The 21,066-nt window shown below is 34.9% G+C and overlaps 1 protein-coding gene across 4 annotated transcripts in view; it reads right to left on the bottom strand.

Annotated features, from left to right (window-relative positions):
* Positions 1-21,066, bottom strand: part of SEC24B (SEC24 homolog B, COPII coat complex component) — a 48,098-nt gene that overhangs the window by 4,382 nt on the left and 22,650 nt on the right. For all 4 annotated transcript variants that reach the window (XM_064710947.1, XM_064710948.1, XM_064710951.1 and 1 more), the window contains 18 exons: positions 20,267-20,448; positions 18,532-18,716; positions 17,297-17,399; positions 16,268-16,394; positions 15,548-15,657; positions 14,499-14,611; positions 13,013-13,131; positions 12,551-12,606; positions 12,033-12,239; positions 11,552-11,675; positions 10,766-10,924; positions 10,164-10,337; positions 9,411-9,521; positions 8,046-8,221; positions 6,319-6,456; positions 4,071-4,175; positions 2,910-3,002; positions 1,118-1,221 (listed from right to left, as the gene is read on the bottom strand). In XM_064710947.1, the coding sequence (XP_064567017.1) occupies positions 1,118-1,221; positions 2,910-3,002; positions 4,071-4,175; positions 6,319-6,456; positions 8,046-8,221; positions 9,411-9,521; positions 10,164-10,337; positions 10,766-10,924; positions 11,552-11,675; positions 12,033-12,239; positions 12,551-12,606; positions 13,013-13,131; positions 14,499-14,611; positions 15,548-15,657; positions 16,268-16,394; positions 17,297-17,399; positions 18,532-18,716; positions 20,267-20,448 (2,386 nt within the window). The remainder of the gene's footprint in view (positions 1-1,117; positions 1,222-2,909; positions 3,003-4,070; positions 4,176-6,318; positions 6,457-8,045; positions 8,222-9,410; positions 9,522-10,163; positions 10,338-10,765; positions 10,925-11,551; positions 11,676-12,032; positions 12,240-12,550; positions 12,607-13,012; positions 13,132-14,498; positions 14,612-15,547; positions 15,658-16,267; positions 16,395-17,296; positions 17,400-18,531; positions 18,717-20,266; positions 20,449-21,066) is intronic.

Here is a 21,066-nt window from a genome sequence, read left to right as displayed (position 1 = left end):
TCAGAGGGATAAGTTCTAATAAATTGCTGACTGTCATTTGGAATATAAATTTAGTCCAAAGAGATTACAATTGCAAATAATCCAAAATCTAAGAAATCTTGAAGTTTGCAATACAATATCACATAACAGGATCTTTTTAAGTATATAACATGGTAGAAGAGCAGGTGAAATACAGCACTTAAGAGTATCTTGTAGAAACACAAAAAAGGAAATGTAAAAATTCTTTTGTTTTTGAAGCTAACAAATATGCTGGTGGCAATGAAAAAATGCAAAAACTACATCTCTGTTTACATGTAATCTCAATCCCCTCCCCTGACTTTCTTCCTTAGCAACAGAATAGAAAAGGTAACAGGTGAAAGACCTAGTATCCAAAATTATTGCCCCATAAAAATTTGCTGGGACACAGTCCTTTGTTTCGGTGTAGTGCAGCATGCAGCAAAGCTCTCCTACTTATTATGGTCTATCAGAAATTCCTGCAACTTCAGCAGCAGCCACAATGCCAACAGCTCAAGTCCTTCAGTCCTATATTTCAGTATCATTTCTCTGAGCAAGTCATCACACTCTCTAAAAAGTGATCTCCTGCCCAGCTCAGTAAAACAAGTACTCTACAAGTGAAACGTAATCTCAAGTATAAACATTTCATAGAATTTAAACCTCCTTAAGCAAGTCATAGCTTGAAAAGGCTTCAGAACTTGGCCCATCTATCAGCTGATGTCCTGTAGATCTCAATAACAAATACATACAATTATTAAACCATCTACATATTACTAACTTTACTTGAATTTTTTTTATACACATATAATGAAATTATAAAAGCTATACTAGAAACTAACCTGGTTAACACCACTGAGCATAAGGACATCCACTGAGGTTTAGTATATTCCTAATAAATATATGCAACCAATTCCTACCAATAAAACTATGAGCAACTGAATTTGCACTAGATTCAAAGAAAACCTTTGTCACTAGACAGCTTTATAAACAGCATCTTATCAGTTGGGAAGGTGATTTTATTCAGTTTCTTCCAAGACAGATACACTCACTTTTCATCAGTCTTAACTAGAAATTGTAAATACAAGTTGCTAGTAACAACTTAGTGCATAACAGAAATACTTACTTTATTACTTGAAGAACTGGACTTAAAGGTCTACTATCTCTAAGCCAAGATATAAAAGATCGTGTCCTTTCTGAAGAAGGTGCATCCACCTCAGGAAGCTGTGTCTGGTTGAAGGTAATTGAAAGAAACCATCACCTTTTATTATTGAAACTATTAAAAAAAACAGATCCTGAAAGCTGTAACATAACTCAAGCCACAGTCTCAGTTAAGAAGTTCCTAACCCTGATTTTACATACACAGCTGTTTTGCTTCAGCTTAAAGGACAATACTTCATAGTATCTGTGGTGCACTGCTACCTAGGAAAGAGTACATCTTCAACTTTTAAACATCTTTAACTTATAAAAACATAGTTTACTGTGTTTTAAGTGCAAAAGATTTTAGATAGCAAAGTCATCTTTTCAAAATGCTGCTTTTGCAGTCTTCTTGCCTGTATCTTCTTCTGCCAATCAAGTTTCTACACGTTGCACTTTGCATCACTGAAGGAACAAGAAGCAAAATCTGAATTTTATGTAAATATCAATGGAAAGATGCTACTGGACTACTTGGCTAGGGAATGAGCTGAAAAAACAGACTTAAAAGGACTGAGGAATTCACTGAGCTAGATGTATCACCTCTTTAGCCAATATGATACTTAAAGACAATTAACATGACACAAAGGAATTTATTTCAGTTAAAGTAGTTCCACTGCTACCTTTGTAAAATGAGGGCATAACTTAAAAGCAAAGATAACTTTATGTAAGTTTTTGTCTCATTTTCATTATGACAGATGCTATATAACCATTAAGAAAATTACCCTTCCTTTATCTAAGTTCCTCCTGGAAACTCTATTAACTAATACCATCAGCTAGTCATAGGGGACAGTTCTAAATTGCTAATACATGCAAAACACAAAACTCTGAACAAGCAGCCCAGTGTTATAGTAGTCTTATAACTTACCACTCTTCACCTGTTCTTGTCACTTTCCTTGATACTATGCAACTGTAAGCAGAACGTATCTACCTATGTGTTCCTATGCTATCATTTTTTGGTACTATTTGGATATAACCATTTGATTCTGAACTTTCCTAGACTGTCTTGAAAGGGTCCATCCTTATTTGCCAATTGTTGATATTATGGAATCACTACTTACTGAAGAGGAGACTTCTTAATTGCTACTCTCTTTCACACACTAGACTACAGGTACAGGTAGTCATAAAAACTACCTGTCATAAAAACCCCTCCACCAAAACACACAACCAAGAGTCTGATGTTCTAACAGCTGAAAGTTTCTCTTTTTAACATTGAGTCAAGGCTTGGAATCTGAGCCAAACTTAACTCTTACCATTACTTACAGGTCTGTTGTGTCATCCCACAGATTTGGTATCTTACACCAGGTTCAGAGAACACAAGGCTTTGTTATCAATGAAAACTATGTTATCAATGAACTAACTCTAATCTTAATTATTAACACATCTGAATAGGTAATTTTTGTATTCATCCAATGAAATTGCTTCCTATTCTTGTGAATGTATATGTACTTCCATTAAAATATTAAAAGCAGTTATGTTGCAGAGCAACTGTTTGACATTTCATGAATGATGAAATTTACATGTTTACATTCTTTCCTTGAAAACATCTGAAAGCTTCTATCTGGCTCCTATGAAGCTGATAAGAGGTTGGAAGATACCTAATTAGGAAAAACCCCAACCTAACTCATCATTATATAATTAAAAACTGAAAATGCAGAAATAAATAGATTAAATGCACATTCCAAGTGTAAGCAGTTTACAGCTCAGCTCATTAAAATGCCTACCATTTTCTGTGGCACTGATGCATAATTCGGGTATCCAAGGACATCTTTTATGAAGTTGTTATCACAGTTTTTTCCAATCCAAAGGTAAAAAATCTGTAAGATGTCAGAATCAGTTTTAGAAAAGGCCCTGCCTACATTTTAGAGAAATAGGCAAGTGGTGATGCAATAGGAATAATCCCAGAATAGTAACTTCCATGCAAATTAAGCACTTGAGTGTTCCAGTTATAATTCATACATACATGTCTATATTCATAAGTAAGTGTGTAAATAATCAGTACCTTCGAAAAACTTAGGAGTAAGGTCATTAAACATAAAAAATTATGTATGGGTAGAATTAAAATACTGAAAAAATGAGGTTGCAGGACACATTTATAATGGAACAGTTAATGCAGTGATTTCCCATGTTACTTCCTTAAATCAAACCCCTCAAATTATCTGAAGTCACACCATGTTGTTGGTTACTGCACACTGGCTTCCCAATCTAAACAAGTTGTAGCAAAGCATCAATTATCAAAGCTTATTGTAGTAATTATTTCAGAGGTCTGGAGACAAAAGCTAGTTTTACATTGACACTCAGCCCTGAAGTGATTCAAGGTTAAAAGAACCTTCTAGACTGCCACTGGGTAGCAAAATGCTTTATCCAATTGAGTGTTTTAGTGCAATTTCTAGAAATGCCTTAAACTGTATCTACAGATTTTGTTTAGTCTCCAATTCCCTCTCTCTTGCAACTCTTACATAACACAGGCCACAAATCATAAAGCCACTGTTTGTGCACATCTGAGAACATTCCTGCATCATTCCCAGGTGTTTTGCTAAATCTTCTAGTATGTGCAATTTAATAGCCATTAAAAGAAATTCTGGAAAATAAAAATACATTAATTCCATAAAAACGTCTTTGTGTGAACTCTTGATATATTTTGACCAGTACTGCATGAAAAAAATCAACCTTTATAGCCTCAAAGATAAATGTAGGCTCAGATCAAAGTATGAAAGCTTTTCACTGGAACACAGATTACTGTCAGATTACCTGGAATGCTGATTGACAACACTGTTATTGCTGAAAGCTCACTGGTTTTAATAACATAACAGGCACTGCTTTTTGGTCTTCTTTTTCTCCTTAGGAAATTTTTAAAAAAAGGAATGTGTAAATTTTTAACTTACTGAACCACAATCCATAAGAAAAGCTCCTTCTCTTGTCAACTTCTCTGCAGACAACTTCTGAAGGGGTGGCTGAGGAACAACTCTGTCATTTACATGTATTGTACTCTGCAACAAAAACCCAACACTCAAATAACACCACAATTTTACCCTTAAAGGTAAAACAAAACAGGAAAAACACTGATAATCTCTAGCAAAATTCTGAGGATTCTCATATAACAAAATACTATGTTAAGCCTAAAATGATTATGTACATCAAACAGTTCTACAATGTTACTTATTTTAAGGGCTACTTTAATACCTAAAACATAATAATGCAAGTTAATTTAAGATACTTATGTAACATTTTTGATGCTACAGATGTCAGAATTTCAAAATAATTACTACTGGTGATTTAAGTTTTCTACACACAACCTCTGGGTTTTTTCCACTGCATTCAATTTCACTAGAAATGTTGCAAGAGCAGAAAACCATCAGATTCTACTCCCTGTAAGGGTTCCATATATTATTGCATTCCATTATCAGGAAGTCCCCTGATTTAAGATCCTGCATGAAGTGGTCCTTGGGTTTGTCCACAGAGCCCTGTGACCGATTTGATTAAAGATGCACTAACTATTAAAAAATACCCTTTCTCCCCAGCAATAAAACAAACAAAAACAATAATAAAAAATCCCCATGTACACAACCCCCTGGCCCAGTATTTTCATATTAAAGCTGCCTCCTCCTCCAATACAAAAACAGGCCAGACATCTCAAGAAACTCTGAAGCATTCTGAAAATAATATGGGAAAAAATACTCTACTGACTAAGCACATGCCCATGTAGTATAAGATTATTTTAAAAAATCACTTAAAATTTTCATATCATAATGCCATAAATTACAGCTTTTGGGGATTTAGACATAGTTATGAAAATCAAGCTACTGAATTCCACCTGGGGAAGTTCCAGGCTTTACTCAATACTCTCAAGAATCAAAGAAAACTATTAAAAACATTTTAAAGGAATTCTGTAATATTTCAAAAATATTTTAAAATTTAAATTTATTTTTTTTAATTTCACAGAATTTTTTTTAAGAAACGACATTTAAGAGCATTTTGTCACAAAGACTTTGTCACAAAGACTTTAAACTGAAGCAGTACTAAATGGCAGATTAGCATTCTGTTATGATTTAATATCTGGTTTGCCAATTAATTTCAGTAGTTAAAATAAGCCCTATTTTTGTATTATTGCACTCAAAATAACCAGTCTGAAAGCCTTTGCTAATAAAACTGGATCTCCTAAAGACGCTGCAGATTCTTTACAGCACAAGCACAGAGCGTTATAATTTAAGTGCCACAAAAATAACTTCACAAAGCCAGCTGAAGTTGGCATCTCAAAGACTGGTAGGGATGGAGTACAAAAACAGCGACTCCACTGAAGAACACTGAGTTTAGACTCACCTATTTAAGTTTATGAAATACCTTAAAAGAAAATTTAAGACTACAAATAGCTCAGAGGTTGTGCTGAACAGAATAATACAATACCACTGCCAGTGAAACTATTCAGTTTACCCTATAACCTTGTATCACTTAGAAGCAAACTCCTACATATACTTTTCCAAAACTAGGGACAAAATCTAATAAAATCTTACTTATAAAACCCCTTATTTTTGCCATTATAACTAACTTTGTCCCTTAAATAAAACCCAATCTTGCTTTTTACTATTAAAAAATGCATTCTTTTCCTAGGCTACATCCGTAGAAGAGGAAATAATAAAACCTGGTTTTGTACATGAAGTACTTTCTCAGTTTGATCACAACCGTCTAGAAATAAAATTCTGTTTGATCCACTTCAGTCTGAAAAACCACTGGAAGGTTGTTATTGCAAGCAACTGTATCTGATTTCTGTATAAAACTTTGAATCATCCATCAGATCAGATCTACTACACCCATTTACCTCAGACAGTTCTAAATAATAAAAACACACTGAAAATGTCTCCCATACATACAATATCTCTACTTTCTTTGTATGACAAAAAATTATGGCATTACTGTGGTCATTGAAACAAGATGAAGTAAAACCACAGTTCTGCTCATACCACATTACCGTACATGCAACTCAAAACTTGAAAATAATGTTTCTCTTGATTTTTTATAACTTAGGGGAAATGCTCCATTTGTATTACAGTAACAACATAAAATTACTGCAGCACAGCACCAAATTTAATGGACCATTAAAAGTAGGAAATGCTATTACCAGGCTTCATACATTACCTCATCAGTCAGCTTGTCTATTCTGTACAAGTTGGGATGAATCATCTTCATCAAATGAACAAGGGGCTGGCTCTTCATCTGGCACATTGCATAGACACGATCATCCAAGCGGGTACTGGTGCCTGTTCTGAAGGCTTTCTGCAAGAGCACATTACCACTCAAACAAATCCTGTACTTTATATCACATGTAAGAGTGCAGTTCAGACTTTTCAAAGTGACAAGCAAAGGTGGCAGAGCTTTTGTAAAGAAATGTATCTTATGGGTAGAATCTTAATCATAGAGTTTGAGCAAGATTTTTAAAACATTATCTAGCCCCCCTCCTTATTGATGAAAGAGAATAAATTTCTCCCTCACTTTGTCTAAAATTTGCATGAAACTGGACCAGCATTTCTCCTTTTTATTCTTGACAAGTGACACTGGCCTGTGAAACTCACAAGTGCAAGCTAGCACAGGAAAGAGACAAGGTAAGCAGAGTTCAGGCAAGGTACATACATGCGGAAGATTAACTCTGACTTTATATTAGTAAGAATTCAATGCTAAGGAAAAGTTTTGGAATGGAAACATACTTTCATGTTTTATAGGAGAAACTAGACTCCCATGGGATAAAATTTATTTTTTAACTATCTCCTACTGAATTTTTCAGATCTCCTTTAGAACCAACTGGTACACAATTGCTGTGAGAAGCAACACAATGAATTAAACATCATATGCTAACTCAATGGAGAACATTCTTATAATAAAAGTTCATATTCGCTTCTACAACAAAGCTAAGGACATCACTCCTTCTTGGCTGCCACAAGCATTTTGATTTTGGTTTCTCTATATACCATATTTTGTTATTGCTAATAAAGATAATAAAAAATCCAAACCTAAACAACTTTTCCCAGCCACTCTTATTTCTGTCTTTTACACAGATCTCAATAATAAATAGTCTGTGTTTTCCCCCACCATTAACTGCATTTGTCATGCAAGTATAAAAAAGTCATAATCAGTATATTAGAGACTAAAGTAATCATTAAGCCGAAGAAAATAAATTACTATGCTTAGATCTCTTACAAAACTTATATAAAGGTTTATTCATCATAACAGAACCAAGAACTGTCAGACATGAAAAAATTTAAGCAGTGAGATTTATTCATAACACCACCCTGCAGGAAGCTGTCTCTTTTTAAGTATGATGTTCAGTAATCCAAACAAAGATATCATTAAAAAAAAAAAAAGTAGTAACTACTTCTATGTTAACTTTCAACAATATCACTTGAGTTTCTATAATAACATTTACTGTATTTCCATGGAAACTCATTTTTCTTCTTGGAAATTTAAAGGACAAAAATATGTATTGGAAAATTCTTGCTTCTGACTTCATAAAATAAAAATGAAGCAGTACTAATAAGCAGTTTCCAACAACCTTCATGGTATACACTAATGAGCTGCCAAAATCTGAGAAATGCTGATTGTAAACTATTTCTTTATTTTAACTGTAAAGCAATATAAGACAGAACATAAGAAATTCAAAATCAAGTAAACTAATAAAAGCTTCAGACATTAACAATTTTAAATAAGCAACTATGGTAATCTTTTACAATAAAGTTTAGTTGGCATAAAGATGGTAATCCAATTTCCATAATTTTAGAGAAGTGCAGACATTGCTTGACCTAGAACTGAAGAATTCATCAAATGGAACAGTGAACTTAACATCAAACACTAATCCACTAGGTCATACATACCTGTTTGAGAAGAGCTAAAATATAGAGTGGGAAAAGCTTGAGGGAATTTGGTGCTATCAGCATGGACTGCTGCAGATTTGAGGCAGTTGACATGTACGCTGCCAAGGAGTCCACCACGGCATTGACTAAGGCATCTCTTGCATCTGCAAGGCTGGATGAGACTGAGCGATCCACAGCTGGGGGGCAGAAGGAACCAAGAAGTTACCACACATGGTCTCACTCATTCCCTTGAACTTTGAAAATTTGACCTGTGCTTCTGGGTTAAGTTTTAAGACTAAAAAATTCCCCAAACCACATCTGCAGTCCTAATTTTTTTTAGGAGTAAATTACATGACTGTCCATACAGAAACTCAGTCTCATAATGCTCAAATATAATGTGTAGTTAATTTTGGCTCCCTGGTTTGTAGTCTTGGAGAATTAAAAGAAAATTTTAAAGCAATCATACATAGTGAAGTCTAAATATAAATTTAAACCTTATACAAATAACTTAGTTATTGTTGAAATGCTGTTGCCCAACCACCAAGATAAGATCTGCAGCAATTAATTTTGATTTTTTTCCCCCCTCACATAAGAAATTTCTTCCATTACTTCAGTGACATAATAGTGATTACTATAAATGCTGCTTCATTTTTCTCTGCTGAGCAAGGGCTGCAAATCCTTTGGTGGGAGGAAGCCACCTGCTGGACTGAATGTGCATTTAAGAGATCACAGAATGGTTTGGCTTGGAAGGGACCTTAAAGATCATCTAGCTCCAAGCTCCAATCCCAGAAGACACAGAATTACAACTTACTTCTTCTAACTGATTTCAATATTAATATACAAAATAGAACATGTTAAAATGCTGCACAGAGTCATACACATTTAACAGGAGAGATCAGTCTATAACTTATGACCCACAATTAAGGGATAAGTAAGAATCCTCAGCCCTGCAACAACAGAAGGATATAAAACCAATACCTCAAATACACTGCTGTCAGAAATTCTCTTTTAGTCTCCAGCAACTCACTAAACTGAATCCCTCTTTCTTAAGTAATCCTAGAATGCCTAAGTTTGAGCGAACAACAATGATAATGATGATTCAAAATTGAGAGTTTTGATCCAAGTGTGTTATGATTCTTTGTCCTTTACTAACCTCCAGAGAACAAAGTAAGAAGGCTCTTTTTAAAAGACTAAAGAACAAGCAGTATTTCAGTTCACAATTTCAGTATGAATTTGGTTTTGTCATCTGTTGCACACACAGGTTTCAGCGTGTTGCACTCCAACTCTTTTTAATAATATCCAGGCTTCATTCACTACTTCATTTAAATGGCTGGCAAAATTAGAAACTTGCCAAAAAACACGTGAATCTTCCTGGCCTGTACTCACCCATGTTTGCTAAGAGGCACACAACTGCCTGTACATCTGCTCCTGCATACACATCAGCCAGGGAACTCACTACGGGCAAGCAAAGTGTGTGCACTCGAATTCGACGCTCACCTAAGAGAAATCAGTGGAAATCATTTTGCATACTCTCCTGGTAGAACTAAACAAATTCAGTCATTACAGCATCTCCTCCCATTTAAGATGTACCCATTCTAGAAAACATACCAGTCAAGAAATTGCTGCAATACAATACTGTCTCCCTGTCTCAACCTGTTAAAATTCTACTCTAAAGCAGCACGATTTGATAACACAAACTACATCGACATCTACAGTAAGCGTGTTTGATCCTACCAATGAAGTACACTGACATCCATCCCAAAATTTTGTGGCATATTCTACCATAGAAATTAGCTGCTATTCTTTATGCTCACCCAGTGCAGTAATTGCAGCTTGATCCAATCCATCACAGGTCTGTATGTTTGGACAAAGTGCCTGCCAAACATGTTACTGCTTGTAACAATGGCCAGACTTTTAAGTAAAAAAGTCTTGCTGAATCAGCACTATGTCAATTTTCACTTTAAAACAGTGTTTATAAGGATTTCCATTATGTGATTAACTGCCAAGTAGGCTTACTTGCTCTGACAAGATTCTTTTAGTGTGTAGAACACAACAAAAGACTGTGGAACTAACTTTACAAGCATTACACCATAAAAAGAAACAAAAGCCCCAGTGACCAATTAATTTGAATTTATTTACCTTTACTGGAAGTATACAAAAGTGCTGTTTGAAAACAAACCAAAGATGTGTCAGTCAGACTTTCCTCTATAGACATTTGTACTGCAAAACCAGCATCAGGATTGACATTGGCAAGGGACAGTAAATCAGTAGATCGTACAAAAAAATTCCCATGGAAAGTGTGTATTGAAAGACCTAGAATCAGATTAAATATTCAGAGTGAGGTTAACACAGCATGGAAAACTCTCACCAATAACTAAAACCCCAGCCCTCAGGCTAAGGCTGAAGAAAAGAGTAAAAATTCTATCATGTATAACCAATTACATGAATCCTTAGATATTTCAGCATGATCCTGTAGAGCTCATGTTCAATTCTGAACACTCCAAAGTGAATGATGCCCTTACACTACACATATCAACTTATCGAGAGATGGTACTATCAACTAAAAAAACCAAAAAAATCAAACACCAAAAGCTAACTTAACATAAAGAAGGTAACTCTTTTACTCTTCAAAGAAAGAAAAATAACATTGAATTTAATGTTGCTAAAGAATAAGCACATTCACAATGATTGCTAACACATTTACACCAGAAGTTCCATAGGAATCAGTATTTAAGACACACCTTTTGTACATCTTATGCGCATAACTGCTTCAAATCCAATCTTTCTTGTAAGGTATCTTTTCAGGTCCTTTTGCAACTTTTCAGCCTGAGCAGGATTATGGCTACGATGGAAAGATGGATAGTAATAGATGCATCCAGCAGAATATTTGGACATGCAAGCTGTGAAGGAAGGAAAGATACAAGTAAGAAGTAAAACTGTAACATGAAATCAGGACACAGAAATTGTGTCCAGACTTCCACAAGTAACATAAACTTTCATCTTCTCAGTATCACCCACATCAGAAAGACAGTGAGAACTGTCCCAGACCCAGGCAAGTGAGGATAGAAATTAATCACCCCAACACATAATGACCTCATTATACACCAAGCTCAATAAGCATCCTACATTTCACAGCTAAGATTGAAGTGCTTGCAGAAATATCTAATGGTGTAGAGGTAAAATTAAGTGTCTGTACAGAGACAAATCTTGGATAATTATCAAAGGATGAAACTCTGTTCTTCTCCTATAATTAAACTTAATTTATGCCTTGCCACATTTCTGTTTCCTGTTCTTGAGCAGGAGAATACTTCTCATTTAAAACTTTGAAACCTTAGAATAAATTGTCTGATACCACCAATGTAATATTTCTGTTCTATACTTCTATCAACTTCAAGGTCAATTCTTTTGCAACATGAGCTGCAATTATAGAAGTGCTAAAATATTTACATGACTTTAGAATTCCTGAGGTATTCCGTGCTTCTAAAAAGAGACAAGAGTGCAGAAAGAGGGAATCATGTACTCCTTACCAAGAGAAGCTAGATCAGAATATTGTGAACTTAAGAGAAATAAATCCACAGCAGTCTGCTGGCCAGAGCAGTCCAGTGCCAACTTCTTATAAAAATCTGTTGCTGGACCAAGATGCTGGACCACCTTTAATAATAAATCATATAGGGAGGAGTTATGACAACAATCATGCTTTTTAGACTTTGTGGAGCGAAAGACATTCAGCAGCATATGAGTAACTGAGTCACAAATATTTGCAGCTTCTTTTGCTTGCCAAGAAAAATTATGGACCAAAATCCAAAGAGAGCTCATGCACTTCAAAACAAGTAATGCCACACATACATGTATAAAGAAGGGATCTTAAATGCATAAATATCAACATAATTAAAATTTAGTTAATTGCTATAAATGAAGATCAAGCAATTGATCTGCAGAACTATGCAAGTCAGAAAGACATGGCCAGTCCTTAGTCTTTTGAAATTAACAGTAAGGGAAGTTTTTTACCTTTGTGCTTGACCTTTGATTGGGATCCTCTCTGGAATGCAGAAGCCCTGCTCCCAAACTTGGTAACTGAGTTTGAAACACAGAGATCCGACCACCCGTTGGAGACATCAGCTTAAATGCAGCCTGAAGGGCAGGGCCCAGTGCACTGTGCGTCTCTCTTGTATTGGTGAACATGTTTGGTAATGCATTCAATAGATCTTTTATCAGCTGCAGAACAGATTGAAAGGTGTTTCAGGAGATTGTGCAAGCTTGAGATTTTCTGTTGTTTCCAAAAAGCTGTACTGCCACAGCTAAGGAGCAGAATCGGTACCAACTATTTCAGTTCTATTTTAACACACCAAGGAAAACAAAGTTGTAATTTTAAAAGCTATGATGTATCAATGAAACATCTCCATAATGAAAAATTAGCATTGGAACTACATATTATAAAGATTAAGTTTGAATTCAAAGTTTAACAGGAACCTTTGTTTTGAATATTTAACACCTTGAATTTAATGATGTATTTTGAGCAATCATACCTCTTTGCTTTCATGGAGATTTACAAGTAAACTATCTGGTGTAGGTAAGAAAATATCTGTGGAGAGAACAGAAAAAATAATTATTACAGAAAAAATAACACTAAAATAGAACAAAACATTTCCTTGCCCACTGCTACAAACACCATGAAACAGTCTACTTCTCTGATGTGTGTTACAGCTAAATGTTCCTTGCAGGTAAGTAAATTATACACAGATGAAAGTGTGTTAGAGTAATACAGTCCATACAAAGCTTGTCTGATTCAAAGCAAAATTAACTATTGAATTTCACATTTTAAACATCAGCTACTCTGTAGTTGGTGCAAGACTATTTTTCAAAAAAATAGTTTCATTCAATAAAATTGACCTAATACCAAATAGTTGAGAGATTCTAACCTTTGTTCTGGGGAAAAGAAAAAAAGAATAGGTTCTCAAAAATTCAGCTTCCATTTTCTTTTTACTTACCATCAATATCTGAGACAATCAGCATCTGAGGCTGTGATAAACCTTCTTGTAAGTTGTAAAACTGAACAGTGCTGTCAAATGTTATGAATCCTATTCTTGTTCTTGAATCTCCAGGCAGCCTGAAGCATTAAAAAATAAACTATTAAGCCCTAAATCTCTCTCTCAAGACATACAGATACTCAGGGCTCCTGCTGATGTTAGAAGAAACTCAGTTCACATGTAAAGAAGTGAAGGGAGAACATAAGAAGGGAGATCTAAACCACAAATACAATCAATACCTCCTCAACATTTTCTGAAAAGCTGGGGTAATGATACAGTTTACAAGACCAAGTGTTACAGATAAGCACTCACTAACACATCGATGCTTTGTTCCACAAGAGAGCTTAATAAACTCATTTAAACATTAGACTGACACATGAAAGAAGGCAGCCTTCTCAGCTCCTTAATAGAAAACAGTGCATTCTGCCCTTTCCTGATTCAGAACCCCCATTTACTAATGTAGTTACAGAGTACTTAGAGCTCTAAACCAAAATCCAATATCTCTACAAAGCAACATAGTTATTTCTTATGTGGACCATATTTCAGTGTATGGCATAAGACAAAATTAAAGACTACAGGGGATTTCTCAAGTAAAATATAAAAAACATCATGAAGTGCTGAAAACCATGACAGTGACCGAGAACAATAGAGGCAAATATTGTTGTTACCATCTGAGCATATAAATGAGATGGATGCATTGATTCTCCTGTGGACTTAGCATGGGATTTTATGAATTTTCCTAAAATAATTAAGCATGTTTCTGAGATTCTGTTGATAAAACAGCCATAAAAAACTGAACAAAGAAAGACTGAAAATAAAAATGGAAGCAAAGATTTTTAGCATATATGTTGGCTTCTTCATGAGAAAACCAAGTTCACCAAGAAAAACTTGTAGAAAGGACTTTTCAAGGCAAGGCCTCTACAGGATTAGTTGTCAAAAGGCATGAGCACAGTGAAGCTCATTAACCCTCACTCAAAATGCACCAGGAACAATCCCATACATGCTGTCCCAGTGCAAAAATAAAACCACAGAAATTGGCACAGGGTAACTGTGATCTAAAAAAACCAAACTGACAACACAATTCACCCAGGCAGTCTTACTCTCATAGTTACAATGTTCCAGTTTGCAGCTCCTCAGACCTCTCAGCACAAAAACCAGATAATTTAACTGCTGTAATTTATTATTTTTGTTGGTCTTGGCAAGGGGGAAGAATGAAATTTTAAAATCTTTGTACAATCAACATGTTTTTATTACAGCTAAACACTCCTTACAGATAACTAATTAAATTATATGCAGATACACACGAAGGGAAAGAATTCCAGGCAATGGAACTTCTGCCCTTTGGGGACAGAATGTTTAGACACTTTGAAATTTCCTTCAAAATTTTCAGTTACAATTTTTCATAATAACATGTTAGCTGATTTGATAAGGTTATTTATACTCTTACTTGTCTAGGTTTTCCAGCAATGACTGGCAGAGTATTGTCAAATATCCAGCCTCCACTGCATTATGAGACACATCTAAAACAAATAAATATACCGCAGGCTGAGGAGGACGAAGCTACAAAGCAAAAAAAAAATAAAACCACTCAAAAATCATATTCAAAAAAATGTTAAAAGTGATTAGTCATCAGAAAGGGAAGTAGGAAATGGAAATACTTAGAAAAATGCAAGGTACACATTATGCAATAAGGGTAATTTCCTAAGCAATATGCAGATAGACTTAACCACAATCCCCAATGGTTAATAACTGTCCTTTGTAATAAACATAAAATGTTATACTTCAGGGGGAAAAAAGGATATTTCAGTCCCTTCTTCCAACTGTCAGTTCAAACATCAAAGATACCAACTTCCATCTTTTAAATTCCATTGTTCTTTCAGTACATGGGCAACGTCATCCATTAAACAAGGTTAAGGCATTCTACCTACACCTTTCCCGCAGTTATGTATCAAGCTGTTTATTCACTGTAAAATGTCTGCCACAATGTTTCAATTCAAAGACAAGAGAAAAATTTATTTTTGCTGCTGCCAAAAATGTCATTATGAAGTAGGCATTTTCCCAGGCAGACAAGACCACCATCCCAGCACTTGTAAACTGACTCCTAATAAGAACCATTTCTTCACAATTACTAACTGGAAATTTGAAGCTGAATTAATTTGCTTATTATTTGATTACTGGTCTTTCAAAACATCCTCAAAATGAGGGAGAAAGGCAGAAATCACAATGCATTGGATTCAAATCTGACTGTGCCACATTAAACTACACTGAATGACAACACATATTCAATAACTTTTAACTCAAAAGCTTCTAACTGTTTACATCGGCCAGAACTCAAAATACGAATTTAACTATTCCTTGGGATTAAGAGAAGCTTCCAGTGGTGCATATTAATTGTAAATTAGTACAAACCACTGGATCAATATGAAACATTAATTTCAAGCACTATCATATTGATATGCAATTGCTGTTGAAGTTACCATGAAAACTTTTTCTTACCATATAGTCTGAAGAAGCAATGAATTCCACTGTAGAATTTTGCACCTCTGGCCGCTTGTGAGGCTCTCCATAAGACCGTGTCAGAGGATTATACATAAATTCTTCAGGAACTATTAAAAAAAATTCCCCCCCAAATACAGATTATATTTTTGTCAGAAAATAAAAACCATTGCAGCAAAGTAATGTGGGCACACTTCAATTATTGCAATAGCAAACAATTTACATTAAGGATACATAAAAAAGGAACAATTCAAATATCTCAAGCATATCTTTAACATCAAAGTTCAGTAATTAGAAAGAAATTTTATGTATTTTAAACAACAACAGATCCCCAACTATAAAACAGCAATGCAAGCAGAGCATTTCACAACAAAGCACAATCTGTACTGTTTCTCATAACCTCTGGCCTGGATTGTAGCTGTCATCATGTTTCCATCTGCATATTGCAACAGCAGTCAGTGGGATTAGCTGACTTCATTAGACAAGGAATCAGCATATTATGAATGCATTTTCTTCATGTCCACAAAGACTGCAAAACAATCTTTTGCTTCAAGAAAAAGCAGAACACATCTGCCTTAAGATCCTTTTCAAAATCTCTGGATCATAAGGACATTGTCACTGTAGTTTATGCTTTAATCTAAAATGTTCCATGGACTGATACAATGCAAATACTTGAAAGAGATTCTATAAATGCAAGCATCTCCTGCTGCAGTCACTTACCATCATTAACTCTATAGCACAGGTTGCATTTCCACCGCCTCTGATCAATGAAAGAAACAAAAGGGTTGATATAAGTCCTGCAGGATCTGCATCTCACTATTGTGCTTGATGTTATTACTGGCAATTGCTAAAAAGGAAACAAAGAAAAGTTGTCACAAAGGTATGCAATATACTTTATGGAAATCACCTCTGTGCAGTACAGTTCATAAAAGCTTTGTGAAACTTCATTTTCTATCATCTTTCCTTTTAGCTGTTTAGTTCAATTTCATAGAGTAATTATGATGTCTATTAAAAATAATCTCCTCCTAAAACAAAAAAAAATTAACACTTAATTATTGTCTTAATATAGCCTCAAAATCAAAGATGCAGTAAGATCTCAAATGAAACTAATTTAAATTACAGCTACTATGGCAAAAGGAATTATGAAAGGACAACTTTTGAGTGGCTCTATAAGAAATATGATGGACAGTAAATCTTACACAAAGAACATACAACTAATAAAAATTTTTACATAAATGCTAATAAATTACATTGAGAGGAGTTGCTTAACATGAATGAATGAATGAAGCTTATGAATATAGCTTCAATCTTATATTGTGTTTATGTTCTATTGATAGCAAGTATCAGGCCAGTCACACACTCAAGCTGAGCACCACTCCTCAGGAGAGCTCTGTGAGCACCTTTTCAAGCTGTACCTGACAGTTGTGAGCCCAACACACAGAGTGGCAACTCTTCAGAGAACCACAGGCAAGCAAAGACTTTCAACAACAAAAAAAAAATAAACTTGAAGGGCTTCTCCCTTATGCATTCCAATTAAGTAGCAATTTCAAGGCTTTTTTGCTCTCCGCCTCTCTAAGTCACAGATAATCTTTTTTTTACTTCTCTTAAAGTACTTCTTAAAGTACTGTTAAAGTACTTTTTGTACTTCTGTTAGGACTTAGAGTTCATTATATTTAATTGTTTGAATGAAAACAGAACAAATGCACATCTAAAACAAATGCACACACACAAAAAAGTAAGGTACTTTACCGTCAGGTCCCTGAAGGGATGCAGCAACAAACCCAAAGGAAGTTTAGCTTTGTTTAACAAAGCCTGTGTCTGTGGAATATTTGTCAATGTACATCGAAATGAGCTGAAAGGAAAGAGAAACATTATGTTAAAAATGAAATTTTAAAAGATATTGAAAATGTTATGTTAACACCTGATTTTAAAGAACTTAGAAATTTAAGAAATCCTGTGTTTTACAAAGATGATTTAATTAAAAATGCAGAAAGTTTTAAAAAGGCTTTGTAAAGAAACAAACAAAAAAATATTCCCCTGCTCCAGTAGTTCAGGAATGCAAAGTATACCAAAACCAACTTGCAATTAAGAGACAGAACTGTTTTAGATACAAAACTCAATCAAAACCATGTCTTTTTCTGTTCATTATAAAGATTTTTCCTGTGAACAAGAGAGTATTTACCTAGTACTCAGAATGTCATATTTATATAAGAAAACAGTAGAAAAAGATTCCCAAATACTGAGAGAGTCAAAACCTTTTGTTCTGTGTAACATGAAGGGACACTAAAATAGTCCAATGCACAAATAGTGCTGTCAAAAGTGTTCCACATGTAAGAATCATTTCCAGGCCTTCAATTTTCTGATTTCTGTTCTCTAGTGGGACCAGAAATACAGGAATAAGGATGCTGAGTCACTTTGAGGCAATGAAGAATAGTTATTTTGGAATTACAAATAAAATCTTTGGGGAAAAGCACTTTCCACTGTACTTGGCTGCACTTGACTTGGGATAGTTGATAATACTACTTAATGTTAATTAGAGGTAAAAGGATGCCTAACTACAGAATTATCATAGTAAAATATACTCATAAATTATTAAATCTATTCAGGCATAATCATAATACTTTTGTAGAAAAAATCCTATGCCATATTGCAAAATATTCTATGAAACATATTGTGTAATATTAAGGTGTTTATTAAAATACTTTTTTTAAATGGATAAAAACGTGAAGATATAGAAAAATTATTAAAATACTAAGAAACTAGCTACACTCACTGCATATAATCTGATGGTAGGACAGTTACAATATCTGTGTAATGATTCAGAGGATAAACTTATTTTCAGTTAAAAGGGGTTTTTTATTTATTTTTCATCACTAAGATTCTAAGTTAGGAGTCAGCTGAGGCCCTTTTTGGAATTTTAAATAATTATTGCCCACTAAAAAATATAAGACACTGTCCTAGACACAGTAAACTAGTAAACTTACTCTGGACTGCAGTTTAATTTCCTAAGATCAGAATTCAAGTTAGGCACGGGTGCTGGAACTGAAGACACCGGTAAAATATTTCTATCGTGTGTAAGGTTTACTGGTCTCAAGCTTTCTGGCTGCTGAGAATGCTGTAGACTTAATCCTCCTAAGGAAGAGGACAGCTGGTTCACACCTGGATATTGCTGTAAAGTTAAGAGCATGACAAACAGGTAAACACACAATCATATTTAAATAACAATCTTCAATCTTCTTGTAGTGCCCTCCCATCCAGACACATATTTTAAAAAGATACAGCAGCAATTAGTAACAAACCCAAACAAACAAAAGGAGTGTTGTACTGTAGAAATTTAAAAATGCTACAACAAATGTGATGCAACAAATGTGACCTTCCAAATGTGTATCATAGGACAAAATTCAAATTCATTATGCAAATCAACACTGGAAGTCACACATAATCCTTCCATCTCTTCAGGCATAAGAAAACAAGTTACTAAAAAGGCTGACACAATTTCTCTCCCACTCTTCTCTGCAATTTAAATTTTGTTACAATCAACTTTTCCAAGTTACAGACGCTGACTTTAAATATTTGAGAATTCAAACAAAACACCATAGAAGAGGAGTAAAGGTTAGGTTGGAAGGCACCTTCTTTAAGGTCTAGTAGTCTAACCGCTTGCTCAAGCAAGGTTAACTTAAAAGTTAGTTTAGGTTGCTCATATAGATTCATCCAGCTAAGTTTTCAAAATACCTAAGGATTGACAATTTCACAGCACAATCTGTTCTAGTGCTTCCCCACTCCCATCCTGAAATATTTTCTCCTCATATGTCCAACTTGAATTCACTTGAAGCAACTGCTGTTTTTTGCTGTGTGCTACTGAAAGAGCCTAACTTCATCTCACATTACAGTAAAGATAAAGCCAACACTTTCAATTAAAAAAAATTAAATGAAACATTTCTTCCAAGTCACATTTTACATTATGCCTGTGACAGTGAGAGCCTTTCTGGATGTTATACGCAGTAAGGAATTCAGATCACCTACCACAGCAGTTTCACTGTCTTTGCCAGCTGGCCCTTACTTCAGACAGCAGGATTTGTGTATCAGGATGTTTCTTTTTCTAGACCCCATCACACATACATTTCTCTGCAATTCTTCAGCATTTGTGTCTTGCCTCAGTACCTGGCTCTTTTTCTGCCAGGGGATTCATGTGTACAACAGGAATCAGATGACTGTACACAATTTCTTGGGTGTTTGGAGTTGTCTTCATGAGGAAAACAGAGCAGATGCAGGCAGCCTGCTCCACTACTCACCGCCAGCACAAGCTCTACAGAGCTCTTTTATCTGGACCCTATGCCATGCCCTCCTCATAAGGTCATTTAATGCTTGAGATCACAGCCTATAGCAATGCCCTATGCTGATCAAGTACCTCCTTATGCTTCCTCATTGTTTCCTATCAATAAACTTCAGCTCTTTCAAACATCAAATCTTAACTGTGGAGTTTGCTAAGAACTGGTGAAGCAAACTTGTTAAGCCTAACTGCTTGGAGACACACTTAAAACTTTCCATCAAAAGCCTTCCAATAAGTTTAGAATCAGAGCTATGACATCAATATTATACCTAATGTTTATTGTCTCAGAAATTATAAAAATATGAAAATAAAGGGGAAATATATCACACAGAAAAGGGTTTTCCCAGGAATTTACTTCATGAAGTAATTTTAAAATGAAAAATACAAGCCTGTGCATAGTGCTGAAAACCAGAATGGTGTCCTGGATTACTGGGCTGCACAGGAGTAGGTGGTGTTGCATTTTGGTAGCCTGGCTGCAGTGCTGGATATCCATAACCAAAGGGCTTAGAAGCTTTTGATGTTTGCAGGACTGATGGAGAGGGAACTGGGCTGCTAGTCACAGAACGTGTCTCTGGAAAGACAAAAGAAATGCCACAGGTATTGAATATGCTTATTATTTCCTTCTTAATTTAAATGTAAACTCCTAAATGCTTCAAAACATTGCCATTTGTAAGTTTTTTTCATTATCCATCAAGTTATTTTTCTGCACCGAAAAAAGGAATTAAAAAAAAAAAGATTACTTCAAGAATTTTGACAAAGTGTGTATGGAAGATGACAGGGACCTGTGTTACTACCAACAAAATGTTACTTTACAAAAAGAGGCAACTTGAAAAAAAATCTTTTGAATGGAATAAAAATAGAACCACATTTTACTCCAATATATGCATCTCATATAAACCACAAACAAGACCATTCATGCTTAGTCTCCCCTCCACTTCGGAGAAAACTGTCATAGCATGACTAGAATAATTTTATGAAAAGCTGTGCCTAGAGTTAGAGAAAAGTTCCACTGGCTCAGCCTTATTTTTGGACAGTATTCATAACTGGTAGAGGAGAAATAAAGCATGGTCTCTTTTGAAGTTTTTAACCTGATACAAGTTTCTCTTGTATATGCCTGCAGCACAGCTTAGTTCTGCTATTTTTCAAGTAGTAAAGTAATCCACAGTGAACTGAACAGCTATAAAGAGAT

The sequence above is a fragment of the Zonotrichia leucophrys genome, chromosome 4, assembly GCF_028769735.1.
Source record: "Zonotrichia leucophrys gambelii isolate GWCS_2022_RI chromosome 4, RI_Zleu_2.0, whole genome shotgun sequence".
Taxonomy (NCBI): Eukaryota; Metazoa; Chordata; class Aves; order Passeriformes; family Passerellidae; genus Zonotrichia; species Zonotrichia leucophrys.
The sequence above is the reverse complement of the archived record's forward strand: the minus strand, read 5'-3'. Positions and strand labels throughout refer to the sequence as shown.